The sequence below is a fragment of the Marmota monax genome, unplaced genomic scaffold (genome assembly GCF_021218885.2).
Source record: "Marmota monax isolate L192 unplaced genomic scaffold, Marmota_monax_Labrador192_F-V1.1 WCK01_AAM20220418_F8-fsc00263, whole genome shotgun sequence".
Taxonomy (NCBI): Eukaryota; Metazoa; Chordata; class Mammalia; order Rodentia; family Sciuridae; genus Marmota; species Marmota monax.
Window position 1 is genome coordinate 895,201 of NW_026693408.1, and position 16,710 is coordinate 911,910.

The following is a 16,710-nucleotide window of genomic DNA, read 5'->3' on the forward strand; positions in this document are numbered from 1 at the left end:
AGAGCAATGGAAAACGGGAAAGGAGCCAGGCAACGGCTGCCCTGTTTCAAAAGGAGAAGGCTGGGGTGGGGGGGCTATAGTGAGGGTTCTGCTTAAGGCAGCCCAGCACTGGCACATCAGGCTCTCTTCCCACCCCATGAGCCATTTCTGACAGAGGCCCTGCACTCCTCAGACATCATGGCAGAAGCTTGGCCCCTTCTTGGGCTTTCCTCATTCCTGTTCCCCCTGCTTCAAAGACACTATGTGGAGTGTATGTGTGTGGGGGTCAAATTTAGTTATTGATAATCCATCCCCTTCACTTTCACTGGTTTAATAATTTGAATATTTTTCCTTAGATCGACTCAATTTTAAACTTAAGAATATATTTTTATTTTTTGCAGTGCTGGGGATGGAACTCAGAGCATTGAACAAGCTAGGCAAATGCTCTACCACTGAGCTACAGCTTCATCCTCATACTTTTTTGGCGGGGGAGGGGGGTATCAGGGATTGAACTCAAGGGCACTTAACCACTGAGCCACATCCCAGCCCTATTTTGTATTTTATTTAAAGACAGGGTCACACAGAGTTGCTTAGGGTCTTGTTAAATTTCTGAGGCTGACTTTGAACTCTCAGTCTTCCTGCCTCAGCTTCCCAAACTGCTGGCTGGCTCCACGCCTCGCTCCAGTACTTTTTTTTTTTTTAAGCTGAGTTTTTATATAACAACCCAAATGAAAACTCGTTATCTTTTGCTACAAATAGAAGATACTTGTGAAAACACAGGAATATAAAACAGGGCAGTTTCCTCCAGAAGTCTGGACTTTAGCTCCTAAAGTTCATCAGTATAGAGTGGTTGGAGAAAAGCATAGAGCCCTGGCCTCAGCCACTGGCTCTGCTCATCTCTGCTTTTAGCATGAATAACTATGCAGGGTCAAAGGCCCAGGCCCCACCATCACCCATCCACCCACACCTTCCCCACTCCCAGCTCTGGGCTTTCACCCTGCCCACCAGATGGGGGGCTGGCTGAGGAAAACAGACCTCCAGCTCACTCCCAATCTAAACCCACTGCCTTCAGACTTCCCCATTGGGAACCAGATGTCCTTCTAGCCAATACTCAAACTCTTAAGAAATGGTGATGACACTCACACATGTACATCCATGAGCTCAGTGGTAGAGTTCTTGCCTAGCACACCTCTGAGGCAATGGGTTCTGTTCCCAGCAGCACTGCAAACAAAACAAAAACACCCAAATGCATGCTCAGAGCCTGAACAGGGCCAGTCCTTTTATTATTTGTCTCCTTCCTGGTTCCATAGAGGGCTGGAGAAAGTTTCTAATTAATCCAGGAATGAAAGTGTAAACAGCCAGTAATAAAGTTCTAGGTGATCCTTGTACGGTTAGGTATTGATACCCCGCATCACGCTGCGGTCCTGCGTGCTGCTCTAAACTGCGGACTAAGCCTCCCTCCTGCCCACGCCATACCTGGCACCCAGGAAGATACACCCACATACCCACCGGCTCTCTGACTCCTGAAAACGGCCCATTGTCTTTTTTACACAGCAGGAGCGCCTCCCCCGGTCTCCAGCACGCCTAGCCTTTCTCAGAGTAGAGAAAGGTCCTGGCAAGCGTAGTGTCGGTGGGCGTCGAAGAAGGTAGTGTCCATTCCAGGCTGTGCCTCCCAGCTGGAGACAGCGCCAGTTCCAGAGCCATACCAGTCACCTCCCATCATCCAGACCTTCTCAAACACAGAGAAGGGCCTTAAGGTCCCAGAGAAATTGGAAGTGAAGTCCGGGTCTGGGTCTGGGAAATTCATTATGGGGATGTTTCCAAAAGGAGACTTGGGATCGCCTCCACCGCCAGGCCCTGCTGCACCGCGACTGACCGCGCCGCGATGCCCTAGCCTCGACTTAATTTTAGGGCAGAGCCCGGGATGCCCTGGGCGGCCCGAAGCCCCGGACGCACGAGCCCCTGCATGGGCGACTGTCCGGAGCCGGCCAGCGGGCATCCCGGGCTCTGCTCTCCCACCCCGCCCCCTCGCGGTGAGAGTGGCGGCAGCGGGTGATGCGGCCCCTTTAAATCCGGGCCGCCCCGCCCTTCGCTGTCGACTCCGCGGCTGCCCCGGATCCAGGCCGGGCCGCGGCACTCGCCGCCCAGTCCAGCCCAGCCCGGCCCGGCCCTGCCGCCGAGCCGAGGCCCCCAGTGTCCCGCGCACCGGAGGAGCAGCCAGAGCCGTCCCCGGCCGGGGCCCCATCCCAGCCCGCCCGCAGCCCGCCCGGCCCCGGGCCCCCAGCCCTTCCTCGCCCCGGGGCCGGGGCCCCCGCCGCCTCCCGGCCCCTGCGCCCCGGCCCCGGTCCCCCGGGCCATGCGGCCTCGGCCCCGCCGGCGCCCGCCGCGCACCCGAGATGAGGCTCCGCAATGGCACCTTCCTGACGCTGCTGCTCTTCTGTCTGTGCGCCTTCCTCTCGCTTTCCTGGTACGCGGCGCTCAGCGGCCAGAAAGGTGAGTCCCCCATCCCCCGCGGCCGCCTGGGCTCGGCCCGCGCCCGTCCCCACACCTGGGTGCACCTGGGTGTCGGTGGCGGGAGAGGGGTCCGGTCAGAGGCCGCGTGAGGCGGCTAGAATTGGCCACAGGCGCCCCTGTCCTGGCCAGCCGGGAGGACGCCCCTCCCAGGCTCGCCCCCACTTGTTTGCTGCTGGAATAACCAAATTCTCCTCTGGCCTGGGCTGGGCCAAGAGGCGGATCGGTGATCTGTCCTGTGTGTAGCGCTCGGGACTGGCCTCTGCGGGCAGTTATCCCCATGCCTGGGAATATCACTCCCATTGGTCAGTTGAGGACCCATGGAGTTATCCCAGAGGGGCAGAGACACAAGGTCACAGAGGTGAGGTAACTGAGCCCAGGTAATGTGGGGAGCCTGCTCAAGGCATCTGGACAGGAACAGGCACAGTGTTCTTGAGACAGGTGTGAGGAGGCAGCTAGGCACTACTCTGCACCCCACACCACCTAGCCACTCCATCCCACTCCCAGCGTTCAGCTCCAGCCCACGGCTGGTGCTGCTTCTGTGCATACTGCTCCCTGGGGCCACCTGCCAACCTTCTCCCTGGCACCGGGGCCCCAGGACTCCTCAGGTACCTACTCCCCAGGAATCCTTTCTGTGTATTCTCACCTGTGCAGAGTGAGTGAAGGGCCTCATGAGTAGCCAGTCCAGCCCTGGCTATCTGATCACTTACTTTGTGTGGTCTCATTGGACCACTCCTACCTCCTGAAACACATCTGAAGCTTGGGCAGGTTGTCTAGTCCACCATCAGAGCCTCTGAACTGAGCACACATAGTGGGAGGCCTCAGCACTGGCCCAAGTCACCTGCTGGAGGATGGGGTGTTTTGGCCTGAGGGGGCTGAGACCCTCAGAGGCCCTTTGTCCCTCCAGCCTGAGCACTGGAGGCACTATGGGAAAAGCTGCTTCCTTCCTGCAGGATCAGGTTAAGGCCAGCTGACTCTCTGCCTCCCTTCTACAAACTACTTCCCTGTTCCCCAACAGCACAGTAATGAGGTTGGAGGAGGAGGCTGGTGGAGGAGCTGGATCCTTCCTTGGGAGTCCAAGTTCCAACTGCCCCCACCAGCTTCTTGCCAGCCCAGCCCAGCCCAACCCAGCCTTTTGCTGTCATTCTGTTTGGGTGGAGGCCAGGGTTGGCCTTGGGGCTCCAAGGCCAAAGATTCACAAATAAGGGACCCTGAGGAGATACCTCTTAAGGCCTGGTACACAGCATGGCAGTATAGAGGCTGTTCAGGTAGAATGTGTTACCAGGGGACGACATAGTCAAGGCACAGTTTCTGTAGGGAGGACGTGTCACCTGAGGAAGGGTATTTTGTGCCCTTGGGAGAGTATCCATGAAAACAGACTAGCATGGCAATCTAGGTGGGGCCATGTCTGAAGATCTAGGGCTCATTCAAATCAGATGATGAGCCCTTGTACCTTATCCTCAGCCAGGCCACAGTTCCTGTAAGTCTTGTATAGCAGCCATGTGTCCTCAGCCTTGACGTCAGGAGCCACAACCAGGTACCCCATGGGAGGCCTCTTCTGGGAGAGTAGCTAGCTCACCATAGGGAATCAGTCTCCTGGAGGAGTAAGCAGAGTGAGGGGAACAGAGTGTTTCCACCTAGGACCCCTGTGCCTGAGGTGGGCATGCAGGAGGCTGGCACTCTGAGGAGAGCTCCCCAGCGAAGAGTGAGGCTGAGATGCAAGGATTCTTTCCCTTGGGGGATTAAATCCCAAAGCCTTTAGGAATGGAAAGGGCAATGACTGTTTCCATGGGGGCCCAGTAGGGCCCTGTCTTTGGAGTCCTCGAGAGAAGCTAGAAATCTGGGCAATTGTGTGAATGTTTCATCTCATTCTTATAAGCAAACAACTCTGTATAAGCCCACAGTGAAGCCAGACTCAATCAGTCTAAAGCCAGATTAGATCCTGGCTTCCAGGTTGCTGTGGATATAGGGCTCAGGAGAAAGTCCAGTGCTTAGGGAAAAGGCAAAGGAAACCAAATCTGCAGGGAAGGGAGGAGTTGGGCAGGGAGCCAGAGAGGAAGGGGACAGCTGGAGCAAGGGACATCCAGGAAGCCTGTGTCAAGTCCAGGAAGGATTCTTAGACTTTGGCAAGATGGACCCAGGAACAGGGTTTAGGGCCCAGTTTCACATCCGGCCTTGACTATTTTTTTTTTTAATATTTATTTTTTAGTTTTCGGCGGGCACAACATCTTTGTTTGTATGTGGTGCTGAGGATCGAACCCGGGCCGCACGCATGCCAGGCGAGCGCGCAACCGCTTGAGCCACATCCCCAGCCCCGACTATTTTTATAAAGTAGCTCTGTGGCCCTCAGCCAAACACCTGCTGAGACCCATCCCTGGGGAGGCAGACCCTTAGGGGGAGATGGAACACTGGGCCTCAGCTACACAGCCCTTCCCAGTGGATAGGCTGTCTCTCTCCCTAGTCCTGGACTTCAGTAATGTTGGACACCCTCCTTGAGTCCTGGAAGGGAGAAAGCCCAGGAGAGGGGTGGATACCTGCCATTCTCCATGTTCCCCTTCCTCCCCTACAGGTTCATAGCAGATCTCTGGCTGGACCTGGCACCTGCCTGTGGCCCTCTGAGCCTATTTCCTCTTTCCTAAGTATGCAACCCTGGAGCTCTAGCTTGGTTCTGGAATCTATTTCTTCACCTAGGTGGAACATTGTGGGCCCCAGGGTGCCTGATTCCTCTGCCTCCAGGGAAGGAATGAGAACACCTCCAGGCCAATAGTGTACCAATAGCTCTCAATAGTGTGGTCACAACTTCAGTCCTTGCTTGGGGCCAGCTCTACCCTGCCTTCCTAAAGTGGGAAGTTATGGATGGAAAGAGAAGCCAAAGTCTCTAATTCCCAGGATCCTCTGCCATGCCCTGTTCTGCTCACCCAGAAGGACCACAGGCTCTTACAGGCTTTGCCTCCTCATCACTTGAGTTGCCTTCTCAGTCCACTCACCACCCAGCCCATAAAGATTGTGGGATGATGGGATGGCCTGGCAGAGCCCTGGTATAAGCAGAGCCCATGGGGAAGGTGGTCACAGAGCTTGAATTTCTGGCTTTGACAGGCTAGGACAGAGTGGACCCACCATCAGAAAAGCCAGGGTTGAGGGTCAAACCCAAATCTTATGGGCAGAATCGGGCAAGACAAGGCTAGCAGTGTTCAGGGAAATGACAGTAGCTAGCCCTAGCTTGGGTAGGAGCCATTTCCAACAGAAGAGAGACCATGGTAGGGAACAAGCTGTGGTCAGGACTAGGTGGCCAGGATGATTCAGAGAAGCATTGTCCACCATGGCCTGCCTGTCCTGTCCACCTGGGGCAGTCCAATAAGGGACAGAGTTTGGTCGATTTAAATAACTGACCAAAGGGTAGGGGAAATGGGGCTCTAGTTAGAGGTATGTGAGCCTTCCCTCCCCCCCTCAGAGTGGCCCCACCTCAGGGAGCTATTTTGGATGGAGCCAGTGGCATAAGTTTGCCCCTTAGCTACACTACACAGAGGGAGGCACCTGTTCTACCCAGGCAGCTCTGAACTTCTCCTTGGAGCTCTGAGAGTCTCAGCACCTCTGATTCTCTCCGTCAGCTACTACTACCACTACTGAAAAGAGAAGAGCTGTGAGTGTTGAAGATGGCCAATTCTGCACTCAAGGAGTCAGGTTTCTAGGGTAACTGGCTAGGAGCCTCAGATCTGGTAACCCGACTCCTTCTCCCCCCACCCACCACCACCAAGCAAGGTGTATGGCCTTTAACCCTGGTGAGGCAGGGTGTGGGAAGATTGGGGAACCATCTGCTCTAGTAAGAGGTACCTCCAGGGGGATCTGCTTAGCTTTGTCTTCTCCAATTCCCTCTTCTTGCTCTGGGACTTAGCATTTAAACCTCTGCCTGGTCTGAGGCTGAAGCTGCAGAAGGAGGTGTGTCCTTTGCCTTGATCCTGACCTTTGGTGCACAGGGCTGGGTGGGGGAAATGCCATCCTAGGGTACTGAAGGAGCTGTGAACCCACCAGGGATCAAGGAATAGCAGAACTGCTTGAGGTAGGAGGGGAGTTCTGGAAGGATTCTTAAATTTTGAGACCTGGAAACAAGGCCTTGAAGGCTACATGTACTTTCACTAGTCCCATAAGACAAAAGGGGATTCCAGGCAGAAGAAACAGCTGTGCAAAAGCAATAAATGTTAGATGAGGAGGAGGTGTATGTGATGGCAAATAAAGAGGGCAAAAGCCAGACTAACAAAGGCCTTGAATGCACAGTCTGGCAGGAATTGCTGGCACCCAGCCATGGGGGTTGTTTATCATTCTTGCCCACTGGTCCTTGCCAGACCAGTGGAGCCAGGTGCTTGACACCCCAGGAAATCCTCTCTGCTCTCAGGCAGCCCCACCTGTGCTGTTCCCAGCCTACGTATACCCCTAATGCCCAAGCCTAGCTACTGCTATCTGGGGTCCTATTGGAGGTTCTGACCCAGTTCCCCCTGGGTGGCATGCAGGCATTCAGGGCTTCTGTCCACCCCCTGTCCCCTGACTGTTTGAGCAACACTTAGGCTAGTTTCTCAACTTCATCTACTTATCTGAGCAAGCAGGTGGGATGGGAGTGGCTAAAACTGCAGCAGCCACTCCCAGGGTCCTATGTGACACTGAGAATTCAGTGCAGATGACAACCAGGACTGTGAACAGACACCCAGGGTCACAGATCAGTCCTACTGGGAGGATAGGAATAGGAGTTCAGGGAGGCTGGCTATCCCCAGAAGGACTTGGGGATGGCGCTGACTTTGAGCTCAGGTAAGGGTGACAAGAGGGAAGGGGAAGGCTAGAGCTGAGGAACTGCTTGAAGAAGGGCAAAGTCCTTGTATCCTGGATGGGACCTTGGGTGTTCTAATCCCCACAAAGAGCACATGCAAAAGAAGCAGGAGGGGGTCTTTGGGAGCCAATGGGCAGAGAGGATTCAGTCTGAGGCTATTCCATCCCCTGCTTAGCATTCCCTGGCTTGGGACTGGAAGTGATCTAGTGGTGTTCTGACTTTAGAGGTCTCCTCAAAGGAGTATGGTGAGAGGGCAAATCCCCCTGCTGGGGGCTTGCCTACCCCAAGCATGAGCATCAGTGTGACTTTACCAGTGACCCTTATGTAAGGCAGTCACGAGAAGAGCTATAGATGTGCTATTGTAGATGTGCACAGATGGGTACTCAGCTGTATGCACTAATATGAGCAAGGGACTTACCTGAGCAAGGTATGCTCCAGGCCTCCCCCTGGTAACTATGCATACGGCCTCACAGGCGACGTAGTGGACGTTTACCAGCGGGAGTTCCTGGCACTGCGCGACCGATTGCACGCGGCTGAGCAGGAGAGTCTTAAGCGCTCCAAGGAGCTCAACCTGGTGCTGGATGAGATCAAGAGAGCCGTGTCAGAGAGACAGGCGCTGCGAGACGGAGAAGGCAATCGCACCTGGGGCCGCCTAACAGGTGAACTGTGCAGAGGGCAGGATGAGGCACACAGGGACTGACAGATTGCAGGCCCACTGTCTGACCAGTTCCTTTCTGATCCACCCAGAGGATCCCCGACTGAAGCCGTGGAACGTCTCGCACAGGCACGTGCTGCACCTGCCCACAGTCTTCCACCACTTGCCACACCTACTGGCCAAGGAGAGCAGTCTGCAACCAGCAGTGCGCGTGGGCCAGGGCCGCACAGGAGGTAGGAGTGTAGTAGCCTAGCAGGGGCAAGAGGCGGGCAGTGAGGAGTCCCCAGCGTCATGCCCACTGTCACCTCTGTGCGCCCCTACAGTGTCGGTGGTGATGGGCATCCCGAGCGTGCGGCGCGAGGTGCACTCGTACCTGACAGACACGCTGCACTCTCTCATTTCTGAGCTGAGTCCGCAGGAGAAGGAAGACTCCGTCATCGTGGTGCTGATCGCCGAGGCGAGTGGTCTAGGGCGTGCGGGTGAGGAAGGTATAGAGGGAAGACCCAAGATTCCAAATAACCAGAAAAGAAGTAATAAATAAAAGCAGAACAACATCCTGGAGGAAAAAACTACCAGAAGTTTCATTCACAAATTTATCAAAACAAAGTTAAGACAAAAGAAGCATTTTAGCGCCCCCTCGTGGAGATGGCCTGTTATTGGTTCCATTCACCCCACTCTATGTCAGCCCCCTATGTATCCCAAAGGGCTTTGCCTAAGGTAACTGCGACTCCCAGCCCTGGCCTTACTTGGCCTTCTGGACAAGAGGCTCATTCCCCCCACACGTGGGGACATCTGAAGTCTGCACCCCTGTCCCTCCTTCCTTCTTCCAGGCCATTAGGGGTGGTAACCAGGCTAAGAGGGTGCTTGGTTTTCCCACAGACTGACTCTCAGTATACATCGGCAGTGACAGAGAACATCAAGGCCTTGTGAGTACTGGAAACCCAAGAAAGCTGGTGAAGGGAAGGCCCTTGGGGTGCTGGGCAGACAGGAGCCTGCCTCCCCCACAAGATGGTGCCTTCCGTCTGTGGGGGAAGATGATTCCCCTGTTGGCTGAGAGAGGGTGAGTGTGTAGGGGTGTCCAAGCCCCTCTGGGGCCTCAGTGCCTCAGTACACTGGTTGTGGTGGTGTGGGAAGGAGAGGGGATGTCTACCTGGTGAGCCCTAACAAAGGGTTGGCTCAGAGGCCCCCTTAGCCCTGGAGGCTACACACCCACTGGGCCTTCCTGCCCCTCTCTCCAGGTTCCCCACGGAGATCCATTCCGGGCTCCTGGAGGTCATTTCCCCTTCCCCTCACTTCTACCCTGACTTCTCCCGCCTCCGAGAGTCCTTTGGGGACCCCAAGGAGAGAGTCAGGTACTTGCCCACTTCCCCCCAACACCTTGGTGGCCCCAACAATCTGTCCACCTGCTGAGAATCCAGCCTGTTGGTATCTGAGTCCAGAGCACTTGTCACCATGTGTCTGTCCTTGGAGGACTGCTGCATGGGGATGGGGGATGGAGGATGGGTCCCTCCCACTCAGTGGCTTCTCTGGTAGTCACACTGGAAGTGAAGGAGTCTCAGGAGCTGAGACCCCTGCCCTCCAACCCACAGGTGGAGGACCAAACAGAACCTCGATTATTGTTTCCTCATGATGTATGCGCAGTCCAAAGGCATCTACTATGTACAGGTCAGCCCTGAGACCCTGTATGCCCCTGCTCTAACCCGGACCTTGGTTGGGCCTGGATGCTTAGCCCTGACCTGCCTCATATCCCTTCCTGCTCTGACTTTGGTTAAACTTGGATGAAGGACCCTGCCCTGCCTGTGTCCATCCTGAGTCCCAAACTTTCATGCAGCTGGAGGATGACATCGTAGCCAAACCCAACTACCTGAGCACCATGAAGAACTTCGCACTGCAGCAACCCTCAGAGGACTGGATGATCCTGGAGTTCTCCCAGCTGGGCTTCATTGGTATGCCAACCCTTACCCAGTCCCACTGGCCTGTCCACAGCCCTTCAATCCTGCCACCCCTCTGCTGTTAGCTCTTAGCTCCAGTATCATGCTGTCATGCTTATGAGCCTTTGTCCAGATTGAGGTGTCCTAGAGTGCCTGCTATAGCCCCATCTGCCCTCTGCATGGGGATGTCTGGGTTCACCATCCTGTCTATCCCCTTATGCCCCCACCTGCCAAAAGCTGTTTCACAGATTTGTAGTGGAACTCTTCCAGTGGCTCTCATAGGAATTAAAGAGGGTCAAGCAATGCTATCCATTCTGTACCCATTATTCCCCACCCCAACCCCACCTCCAGGAAAGATGTTCAAGTCATTGGACCTGAGCCTGATTGTGGAGTTCATCCTCATGTTCTACCGGGACAAGCCCATTGACTGGCTTCTGGACCATATTCTCTGGGTGAAGGTCTGCAACCCTGAAAAGGATGCGGTAAGTAGGGGGTGCACAGAGTGAGGAACAGGAGAAGCTGGGCATTCAGCCAATAGCATTTGACTGTGTTCTCCTCCACATGTCTGATCATGAGGAGATAGCCCTGCTGGCCAGGCCTGCCCTTGGAGTTGGGGCTGAGCTGAACCCTAGGGTGTCGCTCTCCCTTCACAGAAGCATTGTGACCGGCAGAAGGCCAACCTTCGGATCCGCTTTAAGCCGTCCCTCTTCCAGCATGTGGGCACTCACTCGTCACTGGCCGGCAAAATCCAGAAACTGAAGGTGAGGTATACCACATGCTCCTGAGGCAGGGATGGGGATCAGGGTGAAACTCACTCATGCTCAACTCACTGTTCCTCTGTGCCACAGGACAAGGATTTTGGAAAGCAGGCCCTGAGGAAGGAGCATGTGAACCCACCCGCTGAGGTGAGCACAAGCCTGAAGACATACCAGCATTTCACCCTGGAGAAGGCCTACCTACGTGAGGATTTCTTCTGGGCGTTCACACCTGCTGCAGGGGACTTCATCCGCTTCCGCTTCTTCCAACCATTACGCCTTGAGCGGTCAGTGTCAACAGCCACAGGGCCACATTGGGGGAGGGGGCAAGGTGCTGACCTCAGCACAAGTTCCTTTGCCTGCATATGACCCCCAGAAAATTGACCTCACTGTTATCTAACCTCACCATGCCTCAGTTTTTTTTTATCTGCAAAGTGGGGCTCATAACGGTACCTTACTACCTTGTGAGGACTAGTTTAGGCAGTGCCTCTAGGTGATGGTTGTCACCAGATCATTGTCAATGATCATTGTCCCAAGGTAAGGCCCTGGCTGCCTTTTATGGCCCATAGATGGCCTGTGATGGTATCTACCCCCCAGCTCTGGGGCCCACCTACTGCACTCCTGCCCAAGCCTGACCTTTCTCTGCTGAATCGTGGGCAGTGTGTCACCCTTTGCAGCAGCTCACCCATTTGTCTGGCCATGTGCAGGTTCTTCTTCCGCAGCGGGAACATTGAGCACCCAGAAGACAAGCTCTTCAACACTTCTGTGGAGGTGCTGCCCTTTGACGTGAGTGTTCCAGGATGTGGGTGGACACTGAGGCTTGACCCTCTCATGGCAACCACTCCAGCCCCTTGATTTGCCCCCAGAATCCCCAGTCAGAGAAGGAGGCCCTGCAGGAGGGCCGCTCAGCCACTCTTCGTTATCCTCGGAGCCCTGATGGCTACCTTCAGATAGGTGAGTAAAGGACAGTGGGGGCTGGGGGGGGGCATCTGGCTGGGCTGAACATGCAGGCCCTGTTTAGGCTGAGTGTTAGGTTTTGGCATGTTTACTTCTCAGCACTGCCCTCCCCTAGGCTCCTTCTACAAGGGTGTGGCAGAAGGTGAGGTAGACCCTGCCTTTGGACCCCTGGAAGCACTGCGTCTGTCCATTCAGACTGATTCCCCAGTGTGGGTCATTCTGAGTGAGGTAAGCCAGGGCAAGGTGCAGGGAACAGCAGGGAAACCATGACAGAGCCCTGAGCCCTGAGCCCTGAGCCGCACTGACCCTGTGCCCAACTCCTCCAGATCTTCCTGAAAAAAGCCGACTGAGCGAGGGCTTCTGAGGGTGCTCTGTGGCCAGCCCTGAAGCCCATGTGTCCAAGGATGTTGTCGTTGCTGCCCCCGGAGGGCCAGGCGCATCCATCCTGTCCAGAGGGTTCTGTGCAAGGCCTGGGGTCCACCGCTGGCCCGGAGGCCCCAGGAGCTGGTGCTGCCCCTGCCCGCCGGCCGCGGGAAGAGGCAGGCGGCCCCCACACTGTGCCTGAGGGCTGGCCCACTGGCTGCCCGCCGGAACTGTTCACACCCAGCCAGCTGGCTTGGGCCAGGCCGTTTTAGAAGAGCTTTTTCTTGGGCGCCCACTGTCTCTGGCGCGAACACTGGAATGCATATACTACTTTATGTGCTGTGTTTTTTATTCTTGGATACATTTGATTTTTTCACGTAAGTCCACATATACTTCTATAAGAGCGTGACTTGTAATAAAGGATTAATGAAGTGTGTGCCTCAAATGTGAATGCTCTGAGTTCTGGCCAGGCAACTCCTGGTCTGCCTCTACACTTGCCCAACCTCCAAGGACCCCATTTGCTGGTGGTCAAAGGAAGCCCTGGTACTCAGAGACCCCACCCTGTATGAGTTGCAGTGATGGACTTGATCTCTCAGAGCTAGGCCAAGGGCCCAGCCTTCTGCTGATACATGTCCAGAGCTTCTGCAGCCACTGCTCAATAGGACCTTGCTCAATTCCAGACAGGGTCCTGGCAGTCTAGTCAGTAACTCATTGAGTTCAGGTCCAAGCACCCAAAGCTGCCCCCATCCTAGGAGTAATCCCTTCCTCAAGTATACCCTTTCCCCATATCACTGTAGGCTGGCGTCCCCCTTCCCCTGCTGCCTGTGCTGCCAGCTTTTCCTTGGTGCCTCAAGTTAAAGGTATTCTCCATCCTCTTTATTCCATCTCCTTCATGGTTCTCTGTTCTTGTCCTTGTCTCCTTCTCACTGGCTTCCCTAGTCTCAGACTAGGGTCTTCTTCCCTAAAACAAATGAGCCACCTCCAGCCAACCTCAGGGCACACATTTTAGACCCTGCTTATAAAAACTTTGTGCTCTGCTATCTAGGCCAAAAGTCACTTTTAGAAATGATTTTCCCATAGGCCTTCCTGGTGTCTGGTCCCCCAAAGCACCCTGATGTTTTCTTGAGAAAACCTATTCTTGACTACACTTCGGTTCATGCCCACTACTCTACTGCTCTTGACATGGGGGACACAGTACTGATCAAAAAAAGGGATCTCTGCTCTCATTTGGGGAGAGACTGACCAGTTCTGGTTGTGAAGGCAGTGTGGGGGAAGATGAGGAATTAGGTAGCCAAGGTCAGTGGAAGGGAAAGAAGGCTTGAGGGACACGGGTGAAAAGAACACTAAATGCGTGGGGGCGGGGTAAGGGCTTAGAGGGAAGGGAAGCCCTTTCCTCTGTGGCCCCGTCCATTCCTCTGTGGCCCCGTCCATACCTCCGAGCCCCAACACTACTGCCACCGCCAACGGCTGAATCCCTGCAGGCTTTACAGCCTCTGATGCGCCCCCCCCACACACACACACACACACGACCCAGAAAATGCAGTTGGGGGACCAGTCACGGAATCTTTAATTAGACACTGGGATGCAGGGGTGGGCAACCATCCTTTGCTCCTGGACTCTCTGGCTCTTCCCAACTTTGCCAACCCGCTGTCCTTCCTCTCAAGTCATCATAGGCAGCAGCATCTGGAACCGTCTGAGAAGCGCAGCTTGCAAGGTGGCCGGGAGGAAGTGGAAGAGCAGTCCGAGGGCAGCCAGCGCCACAAGCAGCCAGAGCGCGTGAGCGCTCGCGTACAGGGGGGCCAACCTGCGGGCCAAGCTCAGCGGGTGCAGGAGGAGGCTCCGCCTCTTTCCAGCTCACGCACCAGACCTGTCCACCCTCTCCGCTCAGGGTTAAGGCACCGCCTGGCGAGCCGTTGGCCAGCTATCTGCCAAGGGCCCGGGCCTTCAGAACCTTGCCCATGAGCGATCTTTCCCCAGAACGGCTTTACTGGGAGTCCCGCCCGGGTTCTCACCTTAGTTGCGCCGAGCGCGCGTAGCCCTGGAAGTAGCGGAGGCGCGCGAACAGGTAGACCAAACCACACAGAGCTGCCGCGCCTGCGAGAGTGACAGGTGTGCTTGCTGGCGCTGGGACCCCAGGGGACCCACTGCAGCGCCCATCTCCTGCCCCCAGACCTTCGTGGAAAAAGATGCCAGCGACCCAGAGCATTGCGAGGAACAGCGGGAAGTACTCGCTGCAGTTAACCCTGTGGAGGAGGCGGGGTAGATGAGACCGCCGGTCTGGTTGGTCCTCTGACCCTAATCCGCCTCATTCTCGCTACTCTCTCCGCGTCCTCCCTCCGCTCCTCACTGGGCTCGGTAGACGCGCTCGAACTCAGGCGGACCGGTGGTAAGCGGCGGGGACACGCGGAAAGCCCTGCGCGCCCAGATCACCTGCAGAGAGAAGTAGGCTGGGAGCAGAGGGGAGGCCAGAGTCAGGTCTGGACGCCCCGCAGACTTGTGAGGATGCCTTCTCTTGTCTCACCCTGCACTTTCCCTTCTTCACGCAGAACGATTCCCCTCTAACTCCATTCCACGAGAATCTCCTATCAGACCCGTCTGCCGGCTGCATCAAGGATGCTTAATGGGGAGGGCAGGGCTGAAGCTATGGGCAGGGAAAGGCCCTGTCCTTTCTGCCTCGTGAGTGGTGCCATCTGTTGGTGGGAAAGGCCACATGAGACTTTGCTCCTGAACAATTTGACTTGCAAAACTTAGGCAAATGCCCAACTTCTACTCTCTAGGCATGGACTTCAGCTTTCTAGTCTCTGGACAGGAAGTGCCACCGGTGGGCCGGGGTAGGGGGTGGGAGTGATGAGATGTGGGGGAGGAGGCTGAGGTAGAATTAAACTCTATTCCTCCAAATGCAAGGAAGCACACCCTAGTGGCTAAGAGACCATGTTCACTCAAATCACCCAGAAAGGGCCCCCTGATGCTGCTTAAAGCTTGGGTCACTCAAGCCTGTGTCCCAAGGCCTACCAAACTGTGGCATAGGCTCCAGTCTATTTTTCTGTTCAAACATTATGGATTCAACCCTAAATCTTACAGATGCTTCTTTCCTGCTCCCAAGTAATTGCAGCCGGGACTTTCCCAGCCTAACTCCAAGATGCCCAGGAAAGGTGCAGAAGGTGAGCTGGCCATAGGGGCCCTTCTTTTGCAGTGTGGCCCTTCTTTTGCAGTGTGGCCCTTCTTTTGCAGTGTGCAGAGGTCTAGGCCAGGTCCTGACCTCATACACAGGCTTGTCTCCCGGTGAGTTCCATGGCCCTAGTGCCTTTGGTGCCAGGCCCTTTGTAGACATATCCCATTCCAAGTGTACTGTGGATGCTAAGGGGTGACCATGCCAGCACAATGTAGATTATGGAGCTAAACCTGTGGCTACTTGAGAAGAAGTTGGGGACCCATCTTGTTTGTGATGCTAGAGGTCAAGTTGACCTGCCTGTTTAGTCCTTTCAGGACCTCAGCACAGACTGTGCCATATCTTAGCCCTCATATTGCTGGGGCAATGGTGTCCTCAAGCAGCAGAGATATCTGGCCCAGGAATGTGTCTAAGGCCAGTCTGAGAAAAGCATCAAAGTCAGGCACCTTTCGGGGTCTAGGGAGCAGGTTTCAATCCTGTCCAGGTCTGCATGGTCCCAGTGTGGAAGGTGCCTTTGAAGGAAGGGCAAGGGAATGGGCACTTCTTGGGATTCCCAGAGAGGGACACTGGAAAGGGCAGAGATCAGTTGCTCTAAGCCCATGGCCTGCCATCCTCTATACACAAGGGCCATCCTACCTTGGGCCATGGATGGAATTCTTCTCCCAAGAATGAAGGGTACAGTCATGAGTGGTCCCCCCATTCATCTAGGTGCTCTCCCACCCCCAAGTCCTACAGCTCCACACAGTTGGATACCACACTAGGATCCTTTGGGAGTCCTGCCCTCTTCCAGGCTTCTTATGCTGGCTAAGAGGCCACCAACCCCCATCCCCAAGCCAGCACCTAGCATGCCTACTTCAGTTGTCCCTCAGCAGTCTTTTTCCTTTTTGCTGCTTGTCCCCCTTATTCATCCATCCCTCTCAGTGTTGGTAACTGCCCAGAGTTTCACAGCTTGTCCTGCAGACACCCCCCACAGCTTTCCCTTCACTACCTTATGAAAATCCAAGTGAGCCTCTCAACCAGAACTCAGGCCCTAGGGCATGCAAGTCTCCAGTGACTCTGGAAAAGTGTGGGCCTTGGCAATAGGAGCCTAGGCTGGAGGTAACCCTCTGCCCTTCACCCAGGTCTGGGACCCCCACCCCTTTCCCAGGGTCTGGAAGATAGAAGACAAATTGCATGGGTCTGAGGCCTACCCACTTCCAGATAGGAGCCATCCTACCTTGCAGCAGGACTCCCAGGAGGGTAACACTGGCCAGAAGAGCCACCTCGTCTTTCATGGTGCCAGTAGTGGAAGGGCTAGCTGCAGAGTTCTTATCAGCCCGTCTGCTGCTCAGAGGCGGGCCCCAGAGAGGAAGAGCAGCTCAGCACCCACTCCACCCCTTCTCAGTGGAGGGAGGTGCATAGCGGGGGAGTAACCACAAAGGCAGGGAGCCTAGGCTAGCTGGAAGGGCGGAAGCCAGAACTGGGGACAGTCTGGCCACTTCTCTAGTTCTTCTTGCCCCTTCCATGACTGGTTCTGTGCTGACAGAGCCCAAGCTGTCCACTCAGGCCTGCTTCAGCGCTGGGTTATGTCCAGT

The 16,710-nt window shown here is 55.4% G+C and overlaps 2 protein-coding genes across 5 annotated transcripts; one reads left to right on the top strand and one right to left on the bottom strand.

The window, feature by feature from the left end:
* Positions 1-2,300: 2,300 nt before the first annotated feature.
* Positions 2,301-12,399, top strand: Mgat4b (alpha-1,3-mannosyl-glycoprotein 4-beta-N-acetylglucosaminyltransferase B). 3 transcript variants are annotated; one of them, XR_006854565.2, is made up of 15 exons: positions 2,301-2,472; positions 7,780-7,965; positions 8,054-8,194; positions 8,285-8,418; positions 8,841-8,887; positions 9,200-9,313; positions 9,551-9,626; positions 9,793-9,907; positions 10,244-10,374; positions 10,546-10,653; positions 10,741-10,934; positions 11,355-11,433; positions 11,514-11,601; positions 11,704-11,832; positions 11,931-12,399. XR_006854565.2 is itself a non-coding variant. In XM_046457093.1 (15 exons), the coding sequence occupies exons 1-15, from the start codon at positions 2,376-2,378 to the stop codon at positions 11,952-11,954; spliced, it is 1,647 nt and encodes a 548-aa protein (XP_046313049.1). In that variant the 5' UTR covers positions 2,303-2,375; the 3' UTR covers positions 11,955-12,399. The 3 variants fall into 3 exon arrangements, 2 of the variants coding, with proteins under 2 accessions (XP_046313049.1, XP_046313050.1); XM_046457093.1 differs by having other exon boundaries at positions 2,303-2,472; positions 11,720-11,832; XM_046457094.1 differs by lacking the exon at positions 2,301-2,472 and adding an exon at positions 4,952-5,129 and having other exon boundaries at positions 11,720-11,832.
* A 1,106-nt stretch (positions 12,400-13,505) lies between these two features.
* Ltc4s (leukotriene C4 synthase) lies at positions 13,506-16,470 on the bottom strand. Of its 2 annotated transcripts, none has more exons than XM_058583359.1 (5): positions 16,353-16,470; positions 14,315-14,414; positions 14,140-14,210; positions 13,980-14,052; positions 13,506-13,771 (listed from the first exon to the last, which is right to left on the bottom strand). In XM_058583359.1, exons 1-5 carry the CDS (start codon positions 16,408-16,410, stop codon positions 13,627-13,629), a joined length of 447 nt encoding a protein of 148 aa, XP_058439342.1. In that variant the 5' UTR covers positions 16,411-16,470; the 3' UTR covers positions 13,506-13,626. The 2 variants fall into 2 exon arrangements, with proteins under 2 accessions (XP_058439342.1, XP_046313036.1); XM_046457080.2 differs by having other exon boundaries at positions 13,980-14,061.
* Positions 16,471-16,710: the final 240 nt, after the last annotated feature.